Source organism: Oculina patagonica, chromosome 14 (genome assembly GCF_052425735.1).
Source record: "Oculina patagonica isolate OP01 chromosome 14, crgOcupat, whole genome shotgun sequence".
Classification (NCBI taxonomy): Eukaryota; Metazoa; Cnidaria; class Anthozoa; order Scleractinia; family Oculinidae; genus Oculina; species Oculina patagonica.
Window position 1 is genome coordinate 1,000,005 of NC_135771.1, and position 22,055 is coordinate 1,022,059.

The following is a 22,055-nucleotide window of genomic DNA, read 5'->3' on the forward strand; positions in this document are numbered from 1 at the left end:
ATATTTCTATACCGTTTAACACCAGCTAGAATCGCAATGGCCCTTGGTTCTTTCAGTACATGGGTAAATTATTTACAGTTATCAGTCCGTAGACAAATGTAAGTCGCCGGCCGCTCAACATGTACCAGCTAGGAATCGTCTCAATGTCGATATACACACTATGTTCGACTGGCTGGCTTCGTCAAGTGCATAAAATCCATTAATACTCGCCTGTACTTTCTGTTCGATAGAACATAAATCCAAGGGTTTACAAAGGAATTTGCCAAAGCGAGCGCCACGGTGAAGTCCCGAAATGGAGTGCCAAAGTTTAGAATGGGGAAACCATACTGATTCAATATATAGGAGACCTCTGTGGGGAACCAACACACCGTTAACATCGCGGAAGTGATTGCACACATTCTGAGTAGCAGACGTTTTTCTAGCTTACCTCGATTCACTCGTAAAGCGCTTAACTTGTTAATTCTCACAAATATGTGAAGGAAGGCGGCCCAGGTGATGGCCGTAGGAAGGAAATATGTAAAGGAAACATAAACGATGACGACTGCAGTTTCCGTGTTTTTCTCAACGGGCAAAGGGATGAATGAGCAAGAATGCTGAAAATATCTCACATAAAAAAATTTATAACTTTGCAGACACATGCAACTCAGCCATATAAATCCAATGCATTTATAGAGTTTCCGCTGGGAAAAAGTTGTTTGATAGTTCCAAGGTCTTATTAGAAAAAGCCATCGTTCAACAGCCAGGCATGCGATGGTGAGGACAGAGCCTTTGCCAAATGTGAAAATGAAGAATTTAGAAAATATCAACCGGCAGAACATTTCGCCCGCCATGCCGCCCGGTATTTGATACGAAGACATGTTTATGACGTAGTTCGGGGTAATGATTATAAATAGACCTGAAAAATTAAGCAAAACAACGATCGTGTTTAGTTTTGTTAAGGTGTGCAATTTGCAAAAATTGACATTTAAGGTAAATCCTATTTAAAAATCTTATAAATTCTATTTAATCACATAGAAGAGGATACTAAGGTAGAAAAACAACGATGAGATATTATTAAACTAAAAAAGGAACGAGGATGGGCTCCTGGGATGGGTAAGATCGAGGAAGATTTAGAAGGATTACGAAAAACGAACTTGAAATAAACACCGCCATATTTTGCAAAAGGTGCCATTCCTATCAAGTCTCCTTTAACTCCTGTGTCCGTTAGGTGACACGACCACGAGCATTTTACTCTCCTTAGAAGGTAAACTCTCGCTGCTTTGTTCAGAGATGCCCCTAAGAATTGACTGGTACCTATTTATACGCAAAAGGTGTGAGGTAGTATACTAGTAGTAGTGCCTAATCAAAGGCCTGTTCAAAACGTTTACTGTTTCTGGATTGACTGGTTCTAAAGACACAACACAATTATTTACTTACCCGTTAACATATCAGCGATCGCTAAGCTATAGATAAGTAAGTCGTGAGAGGTATGCAAAGTTTTTCGTTTTCTTTTCATAGCCAAACAAAACACCAAGTTACTTGCGAAAGCGAGCACCGCAATTATTCCGTAAATCACGTTAACTTCCATTTCTCTCTCAGCGATTTCGTTATTCTTTTTTAGCATACGATCTCTGTAGGTGTGGTTGTTCTCTTGAAGAGCAAGAGTATTGTTTGGCATTTTGCTGTAATTTTGTCTTCAACCATGAAAGATCCTTCCCTTTGTCACCTGATGTGTTAAATTCGTAAACTGGAAGGCAAGCAAATTTAAAGAAATCCGACTATATAAGAACAGTGACGCGCGTTGCATTAAAGACGCAACAGGACTAAAAGCAACACAAAGCTTGTGTTTGAATTCAAGTAAACAGGATGTTAAGACCTCTTGCTAAATATATTGTTCACTGTAAGATTTAAAAGGCCATCGACGCACATAACACACTTTTATTAGGTTAATATGTCTGGTATTGCACGTACCGGAGAAAACATCTGCAGGGTGCTAAGAATTTTTACAGTTTAGGGGGTTGCCTGTGTGTACACAAACACTTCGCCTACGAGGAGGGATTTTATCTATAAGGGAGCTTTAGCAATGACGACGGCGACGCCGAGGACAACGCCTGGTGCAAAATGAATTTATATTTTACTCGAGAATCTCGCGATTATCTAAATGTATTCAGTGTATCTATTGGTTTAGGAACTGGCCCAAGCTGAATATGTAAAGAAAGCGTTTATCCCCAAAAAGAAATACGGAAATTTAGCTGTCATTGTTCACGTTTTCCAATATACGCAGAACTTAGTCATTTTACGTTGTTGTTTCGCAGAGAACGACCAAGAAATGTACAAGGATTGAAAACGCACGTGCAGAGTTATTGTTTTGCTCGTTAAACCTTTTGTTTGGTGTCGTTCTCGTTCACGTTGCCGTCGTGGTTTGCTAAAGCTCTCTAAACGAACATGGATCATGTTTTTACTGATATAGTCTATAAAATATTCAGTGTGATAAGAATGTCTTTACTTAGAAACTGCGTTGCTTCCCAGTTGTCATACTTTATATCAAAGCCATTATATACTTAACATATTACTATTAAAATAAAAAGAGCTCTTATTTTTCGATTGCATGTGAAACATCAACATGACCTCTAACGTTTATTTGCAGATAAAGCAACCTATCACTTTATACTTTTAAAAGAATATTTAAAAAATGCTAAAGCTCACACTTATCAAAGGATTGTAAGTTTTTAGTTTTCCAAATACTTAAAGAAAAGTAAGCCCAATATCTTATCTTTCATTTAAACACATGATTATACACTTAAATTGATTTCACTTTAACCTTTTAACTCTGGAAGTGAAAGGGTTAAAAGCTAACGGAAGCGCAAAATGGAAACTAAATGCAAAGCAGAATTTCACTACAAGTATAAAAGAATAAATAGGAAACTTTTTACAATAAATGGTTAAGGATCTAAAACTAAACTCCTGTGTTTTGGTGAATGACGAATCAACAAATTTCAAGTAAAAATCATGACAATTCCCACTTCTCAGAAAAGAAAAACTGAGAGTGTACTCGCTGGTTGTAGGTGTTTGGTTTTCCGGTGACAGGTGTTTCTTGCTTTGCGTGCGAATCAAGCAGTTTGGTATCGCACTTTGTTGCCCTACAGGCACGAGACGAAAAATAGAAACTTCTTGTGCCTCGGCCTCTACTATAATTACCCTTTCTTAACCGCGTGTCCCATGGGCAATATTTTAATAATAATCCTTCTTAGACAGGGTCGCCATGGAAGGTTGAAAGTTAAAAGACCATTACCAGTCACTGGCTAGGCCATAAGTTTGACTTTCTTCGTGGTAACTAGTATAACAAAACAGAAAGCTCCCTATTATACGTTTTAAGCGGCTTGTCTACAAACTAATACAATTACATCTTAAAGATGATTTCCAGTCCGTACTGCGCAGACTCGGGCTTTGTTTACGTTTTTGTTTTGAATTCGTTGAAACGTTACACTTCGGTGACAGCATACATGACGTTTTTTAGTCCGCCATTACAGTTCGTTTCGTTCAAGAATTTCCGATGGGCTGAAACGTCGGTTTGAAATAGCGTCAAGGTTCTTCTACTCGTTATTATTTGTTCTGCAAGGATATCTGGCGTTAATAATGAAGAAAAAGGTAAGTTTGTCGCGGAATTTTTAGTTTTGCTTGTAAACATTCCCTTCGTGTGGGCTCACATAAACATTGCAGCCGAGATTGCGCAGTACGGACTGGAATTCATCTTTAATACGAACTGCAGCTAACACTGAACGCCTGATGGTGTATTTTAGTAAAGTCTGCGAAACAGCTACCTACATTATCAAGAAGGTTAGTTCAAGCCAATCATAAGCAGGCATTAAAATAGAGTACACTTGGCAGCGTTTAATTGATAAATTAAAGAAATACAGAACTGACAATACTGCCACAGAAAATACTCGTATCTGATTGGTTAAAGCAAATCAGTTTATTTTCAGATGTATTCAATAACGAATAAACAATTATGTCGATCAGCTCAGAGTTTCGCCGCGCCAAACTCTACTCATTTTTTAGTCCGTTTTCGCGCCTCTGCAAAAAAGACTGAATAAACCATTTGACACCGATGCCAGTAGGATCAAAGAAAGGCATTCACGTTGGGTGACAAGAAGTTTTACTTTAAAAAAGCTTAATTTCAAAGCATAAACTAGCAAAATAACGCGGTGAGAAATGTCCGTCCTTTTTTTCCTGAAAATGTGCCCTTTTCCGGAACAGAAGCTCGTATATTACGGTAGCAGTTTTATTAAAAAAGAATTGACCTGTGAACAGAGTCAGGGAAGGACACGTATGGTTATAGATTTCAGTACTAAACAAATAATAATAATAATAATAACGGGTCAGAAATGTTTAGCTAAGAGGAATAGTTCCCTCTACTAACTGATTGTGGACACCAATCCAAAACCTAACTAAAACTTAATTACAACTATTTCAAAAACAAATTAAAATTTTAAAAAAATTTACTCACGGATATGGTGTACTATAAAGGTCTGGTTATAATACGGAGATTGTATATTTATATAATTCACAAATCGCCAAAGTCATGGTCTCAAAAGTAAAGTCTTTGATGTCTTCAAGCGGTCGTTTCATGGTTTTCAGTTCCTCGTACTAAAAAGTAACTGTTATTCCACGCATGTTGCAGTCGTCAGTAGCGTCTCACAATCATGCTCAGGGTCTTAAATATTGCACAACCGATCAAAGAAATGTTCAGTGGTTTTTGTTTTTCCTCCCGCAGAACTGTTTAGAGGTGGCCACTGTTGTTTGTTGGCTTTTATGCATGACTGTCTATTGACTCAAATGCTCATGATTTGCCATCACGCGGCAGTCCGAGTGTCCCTATTAAGATAACTGCTGCAGGGGCAAGGACACAACTACAAATCGTTTAGTGTTCGCATTATTCACTACACTATACAGGACTGCTTGGTACCTCTTCTGTTTCCTTCTTGTTTCCTCACGCAGTACTGTTTAGAGATGGCCACTGCAGTTTGTTGGCTTTTATCCATGACTGTGTATTGCTCATTTACTTGCCATCAGGGCCGTCCAAGTGCCACTATTAACTGATAACTGCTGTATAGGCAAGTGTTCCACGTAAGGACACAACTTCAAATCGTTGTTTTCGCGTTATCCCGCCTGGCACTGCAGGACTGCATGGCACCTCTTCTGTTTAATTGGCTTCAGAGCAAGCTATGTTGCTAAAAGAAGTCATGGTCGACAAGCTTAAACTTGAGGCTTGTGGCATCTGACGAAGTCTAAGAACATACGAACCGTCAACTTGATTGACATTTATGCTTGTTTGGTCAACATCAGATGAAAACGAATATCGTGATCTGCGTTTTCGCACCAAACCAAAGCACAAACTACTGATCCTGGAGCTTCCCACGTTGAATTTTATGCAGCAAAGAAGACGGACAAATTCTCTTCTGTATTCCCTGTTACTGAGGCAATAAATCCACGGATTGAGGCAGGAGTTAGACATGGCCAAAATGCTTGTAAATAAGTTCACTTCAAAAGGAAGTTCCAAAATTTTAAACTTAAACAGAATAAAAAAGGTTTCGGTTGGAAACCAACATACTGTCAAAAAGAAGGCTGCTAATGCACACATGCGCAGTAGTCGTTTAGTGGCTTTGTTATTGTCCAAATGGCGACGAATGTTAGGCTGGCGCATGTGCATCCAGATATGTCCAAAGGTCACCCACGTGACAATGCTTGGTATGTAGAACGTGATGACCACGTGGAGCAGAATAAGGATCCGCTCAGCCTCTGCTCCATAAAATGGTGTAACGAATGTGCAAAGACCATCTACAGTCACTTCAGTGATAAAGAGTTCATTGATCTGAGTTATTGCAGCAGAGGCCCATATCAAAGTGATGTACATATACAGACGCCGCTTGCTGAAGGCTGTTTTGTAGCGGATAGGTTTGACAATGGAGTACCAACGATCTATAGCCAGGCACATTATGGTGGATGTGGACGCTTTTCCAAAAATAAACAAGATGTATGTTGAGCCAATCAAGCGACAGTAAATCTCCCCTGCCAGTCCACTGGGATAAGGAAATTTTTTTCTGTCGATTAAGTAATCCGGTGTAGCAACAAGGAATATTCCTGATTATTGAAAGCAAAAAATGTTACTTTGAGTTTCCTATTTTAAATGATATAACTTACGGTTACTATTGTAAGCGGCTACTAATTTTAGCGATTTTAGCGAGTTGCGCGAAAACCGCTAAATTTAGTACTCGCTAAAATTTGTCTCGGTCAAATTTAATTCTCGTTAAATTTAAGTACCCCCACCCCAATGAAAAACGAAATTGAACAAAGTCGACTTAAAAAATTCTTTTTAAACTGGATGTCTGTAACTTTGTTCTTTCTGGCAATGCAACTTTTCGTTCAACTTTAAGCGAGTTTGTTCTTTTACTGGACATTTATTTCCATCATAGCTATATGTTCATTAAAAACTGGTAATGGTTTACACGATATCACTGATTTTTTTAAATTTTCGGAAAATCGCTAAATTAAATAGTCGCTAAATCTTGCTTAGAAAAAATTGCTAAAATTAGTAGCCGCTAACAGAAGTAACCTCAAGGTAGATAAATATAATTGCTTTCCATGGCCTGTTTACAAAATTATAGATTCCAAAGAACAATTCCTGCACTGATGTCATACGCAGTGTTTCTGTGCTGAATGAAAGCAACCTCCGGCAAAATGATTTTCAAATCGATCTCTGATTTATCTTTTTGATATTTCTTAGAATCCGGTCTAAACATAATTTGTTCACGGTATAAGCCATAAAAGAACAGACGCATTAAGCGAAAAATTTAAATAAGCTATTAAACTTGATCGACGTTTCCAGTTGTCTGAAGTGCTCTGTTACATTTTAAACCTTGAATTTTTGAAGTATGAACTTTGAAATTATACTGAAAGTGCGGTCACCAAGTGTGGATTACCAGGATTTCTTCTAGGGTTTAGTATTCATCGCATACAGTGTCCTATGGTTTATTCACCTGCAAAGATGCCTTGCTGAACAAATTTTCGGGTCAACAAAGCTAACAGATATATGACATAAAATAAAAAAGAAAAGAAAAGACATGCAAAATGATGGGTAAAATTTGAAAACCTTACTCTGCAGAAAGGAAACAAAGGCATTGGTAATACTATTGTATATTATTTATAACTATTTTCGGCATAGTAGTGCTACAATTTGCACAATGAACCGCAATTTTGTTAATGCAAAGTTGTGTGAAACACAAGTACGTCAAGTAGTTATCACATAATCTCGTAAAGCATACCTGTAAGCATATCAGTAATAGCCAGGCTGCAAATAAGCATGTTGTATGGCTTATTTAACATCGACCGTTTCATAAATATCACCAAACAAAGAAGTAAGTTGCCAAAAAATGAAAGAGTAGCGATAATTCCAAACGAAGTCTTCATCACAACTCCGTAGTCTTTAGCATCAGTCTCATTTCCAACATTATTAGGAACAGCTACGTTATCTCCAAAAAAATCAAGTGCATTTGTAGAGTTGTTCATCATTCTCAATTTCGTCGGCAGCAAAAGGTAATTCAATTTATCTCAAGGATATTCCGTAACAAACGTCGTTACGAAGTTGGTCGGCAAATACATCTTATATATCTTATATTTGCAAAGGTGCCAACTGCTTTGTAAGCTTAACTGTGATTGGTCTAGAAGAACTTTGCTTTGTCATATGTCAAAATCCGTGATAAAAATCTGTTCTTTTGTACATAAAGTAATAGAAATGACAAAATCCTGTCTACAGCATTTCCCTTGAGCCAGTATAAATACTATTTACTTTTGGAAGCAAACTTTCTTCGGATAAAAATTATTGATGTGCAATGAAAGAAATCCTGCCCTGGAATGACAAATTGCCTTTGAATAAAAGAGTTATATTCGAATGAATGAAATGGTGTTGTTCAATGAGTAACGTAAAGAAACTTTACAGTGCGAGAGTGGGTAATTCCGTCAAGTTTGTACATGTGAAATGAACTAAACATATTCTCTGGTACACAAAGTGAATGGATAGCCAATACATGTCTAAGTTCTTGCCCTTGAGCAAGATGTTTTTAAGAAAAGTTATTTTTGTTGAGAAAATTGACTTGTTTTCTCCTTAACTGAATTTATTTGCCAGCAGATCACTATTATATACAAAATGTTTCTTTAAGCTACAGACATTTATTTTGGCGAAACTCTTAAATGATGCATCTTATGAAAAAGAGGACTGAATCCGTTTGGGGTAATTTAGTAACACTGGTGATTCTAAACGTACAACCCATCAAGTGTTAATGCTGCGCGTTAGATCGCGGTTGCTTAGCTAAATCGATGTCATTCAAATATAAACATGCCATCCATTTAGCGAAAATCCTCGTTATAATGACAGTTTTTTCACGTTATCGTGTACAGATGTTGAAGACCCTCTAGAATCTATAACAGCATGATGATTAAGACTTCTAGTTTCGAAGTTAAATCTATTTTCAAGGCGGTATTTATGATATCTTGCCGATCTGCCTTATTTCAAATTGCGAGATCGGGGATTGATAAACTTCACGTTGATTAAAATTTTAATTTTGATTCTGTTACTGTTTATAAAGGCAATGACGTCATGATATAAGCCGCTAAATCTCGCTTAAAAGGCAAATGCGACGTTACGTTATGAAAAAGAAAATATGTAAGATTCCCTACTTACATAATACGTTGTTTCTAAAGAGGTGTTAAAGTTCGTTGGACAGTAAGAGAAAAACAATAAAATGTTGTCTGATTCTTGTTGTTCCAAAAACACAATAGCGACCTTTTGTTTGGACTGTACGAGTACAAGATTGAGCACGAGAACGAGTTTTCAAACCAAATTCGTGTGCCTCCTATAATCACTTATCACACCAATCTTATCCCTAAAGTTAATTTATGTCTTAGTCAGCAACAAGAAAGAGTTATAGTTCGGGAGATACAATTGTCTCGAAATTCAAAAGTCGTACTCGTACTCGATCTCGTACTCTTAGTTAAATTTAAAGGTCCCCAATTACCATTTAAGTATTGGATTCAAACTTCTCATTCTTAATATTCTGAAACAAAATACACCAAGATATTTAAAATGCGATTGTTTCTTATGATTATTTCCCACGCACGTTCTTCACGGATGCGCGAGCCAATAGCTCCACCGAGAAAACTGGATAGTTTCACTAATGAATGAATGACTTCAAACATCAGCCAAGTAACTGACTACAAATAAACCACACAGTTTTGCAATCTCCGTTTGCACGCTTTGCCGATTTTAGTGTTGGTCGAATGTTATGACAAAGTATTTTGTACAGTATTAAAACAATATGAAAATTAGCTAAGCTTTTATTTTGTCACTAAAATGGTCAGTAGTCGAATATAATGGCAAAGTATTTTGTACAGTATTAAAACAATATGAAAATTAGCGTAACTTTTATTTTGTTATTAAAATGGTTTAAGTACTAAAAGATTTCGTTTGGTTGGTAGGAGGCGTTTGATTTCTTCTTTTTTTAGTGATAAAAAATAAAACAAAAACCTCAGTAATATTCACATACAGGTAAAGTCTGCTTCGAGCCTAGTGGCCCATACAGGCCGGAGCTTATCCCGGTTTCCGTAGCATTAAGCGACTAAGAGTATTGCTACTCCCCCCTGGATGGGATGCTAGTCCATCGCAGGGTTACCCCCCAGGGGTAAATTCGCCGGTACCCATTTATACACCTGGGTGGAGAGAGGCACTGTGAGAGTAAAGTGTCTTGCCCAAGAACACAACGCAGCGCCCCGGCCAGGCCTCGAACCCGGGCCGTTCGACTCAGAGGCGAGCGCGCTAACCATTAGACCACAACATACTAACTGGTGATACAAACCTGTTAACATATCTGTGATGGCAAGGTTCAAGACAAGAAGGTTGTAAGTTTTAAACAACAAACGGCGACGCTTGCAGATTGCCGCACATAGAAGCAGGTTGCCCAGGAAAGAAAGAACTGCAATATTCCCAAACATAAATTTAAAAGCGTAAGCTTCGTTTTGATGTTGTCGCGTCGGAGGAAGAAAACTTTCGTTGCCCTTCGAGCAGTTCGTAGAACCATTTTCGAGACCATTTTCCTTTAAGCTGAAGACTCCGAGGTTCATTCTGTTGTTGTTAAGTTTCATATCAACATTGATAATATTTTTTTGTTTTGGGTTATAAGTGAGTTAAAAGTGGTGAAAATTAAAGTCGGTATACTTCTGATTGACATGAGTGTCACATGTTGCAGCTGCTTCTTTGTAAACAGCCCGGTCTTTGACGAATTATGGTGTAAACTAAGCAAAGAGTTAGGTTAAAGCAAAATTTACAGCGTTAAAAGAGGCAAATCTACTTATAATTTACTTGTTATTTGTTTAAGTAAATTCTATCATCTGAGTTCCACCCGTTCATTAAAGGTAATCCACCAGAAAATTTGAAAATACAATGAAACAGACTGAAAGGATGTTATGTAATAATGACATGTCGTGGCTCCCATTTCCGTGTTAGAAGTAATAATTGTATTAAAGCAAATACGGTTGTGTCCACCAAGCACAAATTACTCTTTTATCATAATTTTGTGCCTACTGCACATGTGCCGATAGAAACTTAGTAAAAAAGTTAGTACGTACGTAAACAGGAAGTTAAATCACTATCGTCACCGTTTCGTTATTTTATAATTTCATCGTTATTCAACCAGTCAGTCAGTCCGATCAAAATAGTTTGAAGCGTAAAGCAGCAAAGCGCGATCCTGCTTTTTTTTAAATTGCTTTCAACGAGAAATAATTATCATCAAAGAGTAAAATGAGTTCGTAGTGAATAATTGGTGCCTTTTTGGTCGTTCTAATTCTATATTGTAATAAACTAGGGGGCGTCGTTTTTGAAGCTTCATGACCATGGCAGTAATTTTGGTTAATAGAGTCCTATTATCAAGGAAGGATCTCGAGTCTTGCTTTGCAGTAATACATTTCACTGGCTACAAAGAAAGGCCAAATGTTATAACACAGTGAACACTTCAAAGCAAAATTATGTGGATGTAAAGCACAGCTATCAGGTATATAAGTCATATAAAAGTAGAATAAATAAGGTAAAACAGCGCGAGAATAAATAAGGTGTTTTTTTTTTCGGTTATTATTACTTCTTTGGTGTATTTTATATCTTAGGAAATTATTATTTTTAATATTCTTTCAATTTAAAGTTAATTTTGTACATCGCAGAATGACTTTAAAGAACGTGGCGTAGCTCCTTTAACAAATTAACCTTTTTAAGTTTCTGTCATCTTAATGATGTAAATTGTGCTTGCAGCCTGGTGTCTTCATCTGGCTATGTAAACGTGTCCGCGAGGTTTCTATTTCTTGAATGGTGAATGGATATCTTTTGAATCCGTCTTTAATACATTTTTGGCAGGTAAACAGAAAGATGTCATCATGAAAACCCGGCCATCATCTTACTTGATTGACTTCAATTGGACGCATTTCGTTTTTTAAATTATAGAGCGTAGATTATAATCTTGTTGTATTGACCAGGACCTTCAGTGAAATGAAACTCTCAATACATCCTGAAAGATTGCCATCTTATCTTTTATTGACGTTTCGTCAAAGGGAGAGGTTATAAAAATGACATATGATAAGGAAATATTTAAACTGAACGCGGCTGCATTACCCGGATACAAACATATCTCTGACAGGTTACTTTAAGATTTTTTGACAAAGTTTGAGTGACGTTTGATTGGCTACGAAATAACTTTGCATAAAAGATACACAAAGTTCACTGTAAAGGATATCCCGTCAGTATATCTATGATGGCAAGATTAAATAAACGTAACACAAAACAAAAGCATACCATGGACATGTTGAAAAGAAAGCTTTTGATGCCTGCAGATTATAAGAGAACGTTGCTAAGGAAAGAAAGAGCTGCAATATTTCAAATACGTAATTCATAGTTTTTATTTTAAAGTCGACAGTGTAATTATGTTGGTTAATTTGTTGAAGAGAACTAGAAACTTCCCTTAATTTTATTGACGAAATGTGCTCAGGTTCCAGTGCGCTCTCGGCATGCCGGGTATTATTGTTTAAAATACTCAGAAATGATTCATTTGATTTGTTCAGTTCGTATTTAAGCAGTACAATCGATGAAACACCAATGAACATTCACAGTTTTTGTGGAAAGCGAGTGCTTACTTTTAATGAGTACTCGCAATTAGGTTTTAGTTTCCCTTGATATCAATATGCAAATTTTATTTCTCTTACCATACCACATATGTTTTCTATTCATCAAAAGTAATTCAAAATTCTTGCTATGCTATAACCACACGTAGGTAAAATTTAAAATGTCCTGTGAAAATATAATATTGAATTTATCAGTGCGCGTGGGAAAGGCATACATCAGTAACGTCCAAGGCCGCATTCTCTTTGAAATGAAGACAACTTCTTGTTGATATCTGATATACTGATTTAACTTATTGTTTTTTGCTACCACCGTTTTAGTTTGTTTTTGTTTTATATTGCTTTTGAGTTTTATGTTGTATGGAATTGACAAACACAAATAATGCGAACCAACTTTAAGGACACTGTCGACACTCGGTAACTAAGATCTCTTTAGCTCCCTTTACTAACCTGTTAACATGTCTGTAATGGCGAGACTTAACACGAGCACGTTATACGTCTTTGAAAGCAGTGACCGACGTCTGCAGATGGCTACGCAAAGAAGAAAGTTGCCAAGGAAAGAAACGATTGCAATGCCACCAAAGAAAAATTTGTAAACATCGCTGACATTATAGTCAACCTTGTCGTGGTAGGGTCGGGTTGGAGGAATAGAACTATCTTCAGAGGATGCGTTTGTATTCCAAGTGATTGTGGCGTTCATCTTTCAAGCGATGTAAATCCTCATCAAATTGGATCTCAAAGTCTCCTAATCAGAGAAAGAACTCCAGCAAGCACCGTGGATCCAGTAGCTGGTTTTATTTATTGATTATACACCTGCGTGTCTTTCGTAGCTTGTTATCAGCTGACCTTGTCAGTTTTTTTTTTTTGTATTTTTGTTTAATTTCCAAACTTTTGTCCCAAGTCAATTGTGATATTCTTTAGGGTTTTTTTCTTATAGTGAATACATTTTACACAAATTTCCCTAGCTTGCCATAAAATGCATTTTGTGCTCAAAAAAAAAGTCTTTCATTTTAGTTATTTTGATTATTATTTTGCTTTTTATTATTACAAAAGCTCTCTCCTGTGAAATGTTTTCTTCATAAAAGACATAATAAAGATAGAAGAAGTGCTTTTCCTATCCTTTAAGGAACATATCACGGACTATTTTTGTTGCTTTTTCTTTTCAGTTCAAAGCAGTGACTTTAGAATGTTTTGATGTATTGCTAGGGGTTATCACAACTTTGAAGAGGTTAGGATGATTTAATCAAGTTACACAAGGAGACTTTAAGTGGTTTTCTGTGTTCTTATGAATCAGGTTTTATTAATGTCAAGATGTTTCCGATAACGCGAAGGTAGTCTCAATTAACCTCTAGTTTTGAAAATATATTTTTTTATTAGAAGTAAATTTCCCTCAAGGTAAAAATTTGAACTTTTAATTGAATTTCATAATAAAAAATTTATTTGCCGTCGGAAATGCAGGCGTTCGATCCGTTATCAAATTAAATGCTTTATCTACGAGTTTCCTCCGTGTTTACAAACTCTGACTCTATTGGAAGAAACAGAAAGCTGACAAAAAGTGAACATTTAGCGCATGGAAAGCAAAAGATATACATGAACTTGTCATAAACCACGACTTCCCTTTCATGCACATAAAATTGAATAACAATAAAGCATGAGCTTTTGTGTTATATATACTACTAAACTTTTTTCATTTGTTTCTCAGCCAGTCAGAATGCGGGCTGTATCCTAGCTATATTATAAAAACAATAAGCGGATAAAGTACGGATAACGACAAAGAGCAAATAGCAAAACTGTTGAAAAAAGGTAAAAAAAAGCAAACCAGTGAAAAACGTTACTGAAGCAGCAAGTAAGTTAAACCTTTATTTAAGTTTCTACTAAAACTGCAGTAATAAAACCACTAAATGGCGACACTGTTAAAGATAAAATTCTAAAACATACTAAAATAAGTATAAAAATAGGTTGAACGATTTCAAAGTTGTCTATTTTTTTCCGTTTCGCGTAGGAGGTAACGCATACTCTTTAATACATGGTTATTTCTTCATTCAAAAGTGATTTAGTCTTCGTATTTGATATAAATGAATCCTCGCAGAGCATTCAATAGCATCAATCATTTGGATTGTTTGTCTTCTTTAGCGATAATCGATTCAATATCCAATCTTTGGACAGGTGTTTTATCAGAGTAAGGAACATTTTACCACCTAAGTTCTAATGTGGCGAATATCAATTTTCTCTCCGATGCCTTTAGAAGACGCTTCTGTTTGTTAGCTTTCCACAGCGCAGTGACTAGTTTTTAAGTCCCTTTTAAGATAATTTATGGTGCAAATCATTTATTCTTAAATCAGTTTTAGCTGTAAGTTTAATATCGGTTGACAAGTTTCAGATTTGCTGTTATTGGCCGTTTTCACACTAGAGAAGGACAAATCGTCTAGACGGACAAGCCTTCTTAGCGTGAAAAAGGGACAGACACAATTTTGGACGTACAAATCGTCTGAATTTGTCCGTCGATTTGGCCGTCTGGGAAGACTCAAAGACGACTTGGTCGTCTAGACGAGCAAGTCGTCAAAAGCCGTCTTATTAAATTCACATTAGACGAACAAATCGTCAGACGACTTGTCCGTCTAGGCAATTTGTTCGTCTTCTAGTGTGAAAACGGCCACTATCGTCGAAATAACTCAAATCCAGTTGTTTTATTTTACAGCGCGTTTAACAACAACGCAAACGACAGCCACGATAATTGACAAAATTTTCTGGCAAATATTTTTGTTATAAATTTAACAATTGCAATATCCGGCAACTATTTATTGAGTTGATTTTGTTGCGCAGGCAGTAAAATGTTCTTGTATTTTACTCTGCTTTTAAGTCACAAAAATAATACGATGGTAAGTGAAGAGATTCTGTTTTACCTTTACAAAATGTTAACTTTTATCGGAGCATACTTAGGCACTGTTTTTGCAATCTTTTGCTGACAGAAGTTTCTTTTCCTTTGCTACAAAACGAGTGAGACCAAACTAGATATTTCCAAATTAAAAGCGCCAATGCAAAAAAAATTAAAAGTTTTGCTCAATGTGTTCTGAAAATCTTGCACTAGTTTGCTCGACTGCGTCGCGTAATTCAGGTATTTCATCTCACAATTGCTTCGTTTTTAAGTAAACAAAAGTGCAAAGTCGATCAGTAAAAGTTTTTTGGCTCTGCGTATGTGAAATATAACTGCAGCACCGTAAAAATTGAAAAATAAGCTCCCTTCTCCCCCCTTAAAAAGAAAAGAAAAATATGCCCCCAAATCTAAGACGGAAAAATCCTTACTCAAATAAGCCCTCCCAATGTAAGCCCATGTGCTTTTATTGAGTTATAGTTCTCAAAGAAAGATAAATTACTTTTCCGTTTATAGGTCCCATTGTAGAGCTTGTTTTATATGTTAAGTTGTTGAAGAATGCTGTTTGTTGGAGAAGCTTGTTTGGGTGTTATATTGTTATGTTTAGAGAGCTACCACCAATAAGACATTACTCGCCCAACGTTATATAGAAACCCGAAAATTACTCCTCTCCCGTCTAAATCCCTCCTAGAAAATAAGCTCACCTGAAAGGACGCTGTAATCCATAGCAAAATGAACTGTTCACGTGATAATTTCAATGCAAAGTATGCAGGTTCCAATACTCGTTGAGCAAATGTAATCTCAGTGCTTAATTTCGGAATTTTACATTATTTGGTCGTTCAGAAATAGCAAAAGAAATGTTATGATGTGACGATAAAAAGTTAAAACACCGCCTTCAAACCTTTCATTTTAGCAGGATTTTTGTCAAAATTCTAAAACACTTAATATCCACTTAAGAATGGCATATGCAAGATCAGAGGAGATTAAGAACTTTCTGTCAAGAGTCTTTAACATTGTTGTTAAGAGTGGTTTACCGGTGCATATTGAATATATCAAAGTATCATTGGCATTTAAAGGAATATTTAAATCAAAGCGGCTTTTAACGCGGACTTGGACACAAACATCACAAGCTTAAGCAGATGGTCATTATATATATGTCAGTGATGATGTTTTGCTGATCAGAATACGAAACTGAATTGCACTGTAAAAGGAAACTTTACAAACCTGTAAGCATATCCGTGATGGCAAGACTCAACATAAGAATATTGTAGGTCTTTGAAAGAAGCTTTCGACGTCTGCAGATTACAAGACAGAGAAGTAAGTTGCCAACAAATGACAGAGTTGCTATGCTTCCAAAAATGTAATTTATCGTGGTCATCAGACTGGAGTTAACACTGACATGAGTTTGGTTGGCATGCTGAAGGTTGCTTTCATTGAGTGTCAACGAGTTACTGTTGTTCCAGTTCATTCTTGGGCCGAATATTTCTCTGAAAATTTTTGCTTGGTCTCTCTGATGTTTGACTCACGCCAGACAATTAAAAGTAAACCAAAAATAGATTTCAAATTTTATTTAACCAAGTGCTTTCCGTTCCTTAAGTACTTATAATTGGTTTTTGTTTTTTGTTCGATCTATATGCAAATTTGATCGAATTTGTATGTCTGTAATAAAACAGTCAAAATGCAAACTGTGAAAGGAAACCATTTTTTTCTCTAAATATCTAGGTACAGACAAAGAATAGCAGAGAAAAAGTGTTCTGAATGAAAAAAATAATTGATATCAGCAGCATTTCTTTATTGCTTGGAAAAAACGTGTGACAGTTTCCATCTGACGTAATTTTCACAAAACAAGACGCCTGTAACAAGCTGAGCTGAGTGGCATAAGTATATTTATTGTGCTATTTTTAAACTCCAGACGGCGTCTTTTTGGAATACCCGGGGTTTGCTATAAGCTGTGACAAAGACCTAGAAAATTCCTTACACTAGGTTACTACCTTATTGTATAAATCTGACACACCTCTAAGCGTTCTTTTGTGAATTGAATTTCGTTTTAATCGAAACCTATTTTTGCCGGACCTTTGCAGCTGTTAGATTTAAGAACTGTATCTAAATTATAGATAAGAAGATATTGGTTTTCAGCAAGTGTACGCGCTAATTTTAATTTGACAAAAATTCAACAAACAGTATGCATTTAGATGTTTAAATTTGTGAGTTTGACGCGTACGATAATGATAAACTGGAATCATTTTTGCAACCTGAAACCTTTATTGTTTCGTATAGGATTTGTTCTTGTGAAGTTTGTTTAGCTTATAATATGAAAAAAATATATGCTATTCGAAAAGAAAGGTAAACATTACTTGCGCGTCTTACCGCACAACGCAAAAGTTTCCCGCGAAGTTGTGAGGCCGATTTGTAAGTTTCCCGCATCCTCTTATCCTCCCAATAGGGGCATAAGTCAAGGGAATATATCTCATTTTGTATTCCATCTTGATTACTCGTGATGGGCATGAACTGCTTTTCTCATGTTCTACAATAAAGTACAATAAAGACTAGCATATTCAGGCAATTCTTCAGGCTTTTGCAAGAAAAGCAGTATTTATAATGTACGTAATACGGCATATTTTGAACAAAATGTTCATCATAGTTGACATCTGATGATGAACAGTATTTATAATGTTTTTCAAACTGAATGATCGCAAAGGAAGTTATTTGTTTTTTTCTTAAATTGAAAATTGCGAATTTTCACGTCTATCGTTGTCTAAAAACTATACGCATTTCAACACAGCGGATCTGAACATTGTGCATTTTGATCGCAACTCGTAGCCAGCAAAACACACTTTGCAATATGTTAGGTTCACGTTTAATTGTATTTTTAACATGTTATTTAATGAGGGAAAAATACTGAAAATACTGTCCTTCTTTGGTTTCTGATTCATTTTTTCCCCGTCGAAAGAGGAGTTTACAAGCTACATTTAATTGTAAATGACTTTTTTTATATTTGACCAAAATAAAGAGGAAAGGGGCGTTGCTTGTTTATTGTATGTATTCGCGAATTTGCTTTTTAAAGAGACATTTGTACAATGATTGGGATTCGCCGTTTCTTTGTAAATGTATTTATTAAAAAATACCATATGTAAAAAAGTGATGCTATATTTAGCAAGCTTTTTAAGAGAATCATTGTATCCTTCGTTGTCTAAATTTCGTCGCATATAATCGTGACGAAGCGGATTCCTTTGTCGTTTAGATATTTCTTTTTAGAGGTAATAGCGGGTGAAACACAGTTGTAGAAAGAAAACTTTAAGCACTCTTTTGTTGGGATATAAACTACTGAATAAGGTTTCGTCTTTAAATTTTGACTAAAGAAACAAACGAATTCAATATTTCCTAATGCAGATTGAACAAGCTAGTTCAATTAAGTATTTATTACAACGGCGCTTTAAAAACTTCTCTGCATTTTCGGCAACACGGGCGTGTCAGAGTTGAATGGTACATGTGTGTTTTTCTTTCGCATTATTGAAAGTTTAACCGTTATTGTCCTCCGACATATAGGACAAACAGTTATCTATTTGACGAAAACGATTTCACTTCGTACAATGATATGACAAAACCAAATTGGTGAAACCAGTTCGGGATTGGTCAATTCGCAGTCCGAATTTTTAGACCAATCACAGAGAGCTCCTTCTCATCGTGGGCCAGTTTGCAATTAATGAGGGAAAAAATACTCCATGTCCATCTGTGCGTTATAAATGAATAATTATTTCCTGCAAAGTAAACCTTGAAGGCTGCAATTTGCAGTTTTTGTGATTTTGCAAAACGTTTCATGGTTTTCTATACGTGTTGTTCATTAAAATAGAAATGGTACATGAACCTTTATCCCAGAATTGATTTCTTTGTCCGCTATTTGTAAGCATCGTTATCTTCAAATGCTAAAAAAAAATCCAAATTAATAGAATTTTCAGCTTAAAATATATTTTACAATTCCCAAAAATATTATGTTGTCACCATTTTTAAAAATCAGCATTTCAAAACCTGATGGTCCGGATTTACATCGCTTTTCAGCTGACATCATCACAAATATATTTTCCTTCTTTCAATCTATTAAAAAGAAATGAGCATTCATTTTAAGATAGGATTCGCCGAACATTGGCGCAATACAGGCAAAAATAAAGTTGCCACATAGATCTTATAACATGGTAACAGTTTGAATACAGGAAACAAAAAATGACCAAAACTTTAGCTCTCAAGCTGACCCCGCCAAAGAGTCAGTTAAAATGGACGTTTCACGCCAGTTTTAAACAAAATGGCGCGTTTTAAACATTTTTACGAAGTTTGACTTTAATTTTCTTGAGAATGCTTTAGAGTTTTAAACTAACTGGGTCACTAAGGCAAATAAAGGCCGTGCTATTAACAGATTTTTGGTATTTAATTTTTGCACTCATTGCTCCAACCTTCAGCGGAAATGCGGAATCTTATAAAGAAAATTCCTCATATCGTTTTGGTAAAATGCTGTACCGAAAATTTGTTTTTCGTCATAATATTTTTTGTATTTTTATATAGTTTGTGAATATTTGTATGAAGCATCATGCAAGTCTATTTAACGGTCTGTAATTTAGTCCTCTTTACTAACCTGTTAACATGTCTGTAATGGCGAGACTTAACACGAGCACGTTATATGTCTTTGAAAGCAGTGACCGACGTCTGCAGATTGCTACACAAAAAAGAAAGTTTCCAAGGAAAGAAACGATTGCAATGCCACCAAAGATAAACTTGTAAACATTACTGACATTATAGTCAACCTTGTCGTGGTAGGGTCGGGTAGGAGGAATAGAACTTTCTTTAATGGACGGGCTTGCATTCCAAGTGTTCGTAGCATTCATTTTTCAAACGATGTTTTATTCTCTATGCCCTGTTAGGTTGGCAGTTCTTAACTAGGGGACGCCTGTTATAAAGATGTCCCAACATCAAAGAGTGTTGATTGTTTGGTGACAAATTTTAATTATTTCCTTCTTTAACACCTACTAAATTCTTAATTATTCAGTTCTGTTTGCTTGAGATAATTTGGCATCCCTTGTTCAAAGTTAAATTCACGTAAAACGTATTAGTTATTCTAAATTATAATATGATATAAATTTAGTTCTTATGAAATGTATTCTATCTGTATTGTTAGAGTCTTGTTAAAATGTTACAGTAGTTTTGGTATTCCTTCACGATAAAACGTGCTTACAAGTTTTAAAAGGACGAAAAGTACAATTTTAACAAGATCTCGAAACAAAGGTGTTACCGACCGCCGTTCAATTTTTTTTATAAAAAAGTACTCAAGTCTCAACTAGTTACTTTACTTGCAATGACAAACATATTTTTAAAAGGTCTTAACTAGTTTCTTTAAAAAAAAAGCCGGAGCTTATCCCGGTTTCCTTAGCATTAAGCAGCTAGGAGCATTTCTACTCCCCCCTGGATGGGATGCTAGTCCATCGCAGAGAACCCTCCAGCATTATTTCGCCTGTACCCATTTATACACCTGGGTGGAGAGAGTGTCTTGCCCAAGAACACAACACAGTGACCCCGGCCAGGGCTCGAACCCGGAACGCTCGCTTCGGAATCCGGCGCGCTAACCATTAGGCCACCGCGCCTCCCACTAACGAGTTTCTTTATGTGTAATAACTTGAGAATTGTAATAGTGAATTGTAATTATATCATATTTATTAATTAACTTTATTATTATTTTTTTTTTCATTATAATTTTTTTTTCTCTTTTTTTTCCTATTCCTAAATTGTATGTAACTTTACTGTGTAATTAATGTTCTTTTTTGTAATTGCAATAAAAAAAAAATAATAAAAAAAAATAAAAATAAAAAAAAAGAGTTTCTTTATCTTAAACACATTGTTGTTATTTATGTTTTTAGCGGGGTGCATTCGACAAAAACAGCTTCATAGCACGCATATTAATTTTAACATCCATTTGCAATTAAAAACAACAGTATGAAATAAGAACAAGTAATGTCCTACAAGGTTTCCATTTAAAATGAACAGATGCTATACTGGCGTCAAAACTGTAATCGTGAAGCTCAAATTAACTTAAATGCAGGAGGTACATGAATATGAGAGAATTACTTTTAACTGAAATAGTTATTTAAAGGAGCTTTGTCACAAATTTTACTAGATTTTTGAACAGCCAAAATTTATATTTATGTCGTAGGAAACCTAAAATAAATGGTGGATTGATATTTTTAAAAATTGCTTTATTAGAGCTCTTAAACTGTTAACAAGCGTCGTTGGTGGCACATGGCTCGGATGGAAATGGATTGAAAGATCTAAAAGTCAAGCTATTTCCGTGTGTCCTCAATTTTATTTAGTGTCGTAGCATGATTTCTTTCCACAAATTAAGGTTATATCTTCCTTTCGATGTTAAAGGATAATGTTTTTCATGGGTCAAGTTGCCTACCACTTATTTCAGAACAGGGGGGGGGGGAAATCAGAAATCCCCGTAACGTAGCCTCTTTAAGAGTATAGCATCCATTTTCCGGAAACAACTATCAGAATTCGTTTCGTTTTTCTTTTCAGGTTCGTATTTTATGTTCGCATTTTCAAACCACAGTGAAATTTATTACTGCACTTAAAAAGGTAATTGTAGTTAAATGTAGCCATCACGCAAAGTCAATATTTGATCCATTGCCGAAAGAAATTTAAACATCTGGTTTTGACGTTTGTTTGTTGAGATAGTCATTAAATTTTGAGCTCATTTAAGTATTAAGATACTGATAGTTACAAGTTTTGTCTTGTTATTTTCCTTCCGTTAAAAAAATATACACTTTGTTTCTCAAATGAAATTAAAAGCTTGATTTCATTTGGTGGGTATTGAATACTCATTAATTGTTGAATAATATTCAGCACAAAGCCGGAAGGAATTCCTTAAAGGAAACTTTGCGCACAAATATACACAAGTTAAACGCGGAAAGTGAAGATTTTCTAACGACAATAAATAAGCTATTAGAGTACA

General features: G+C 35.7%; 1 protein-coding gene across 1 annotated transcript in view; it reads right to left on the minus strand.

The window, feature by feature from the left end:
* LOC144639055 (uncharacterized) overlaps positions 1-7,548 on the minus strand; it is a 16,951-nt gene extending 9,403 nt beyond the window's left edge. Inside the window, exons 1-2 of the mRNA XM_078498317.1 lie at positions 7,302-7,548; positions 5,185-6,120 (exon numbers count right to left, since the gene is read on the minus strand). Of these exons, the coding sequence (XP_078354443.1) occupies positions 5,185-6,120; positions 7,302-7,548 (1,183 nt within the window). The remainder of the gene's footprint in view (positions 1-5,184; positions 6,121-7,301) is intronic.
* Positions 7,549-22,055: the final 14,507 nt, after the last annotated feature.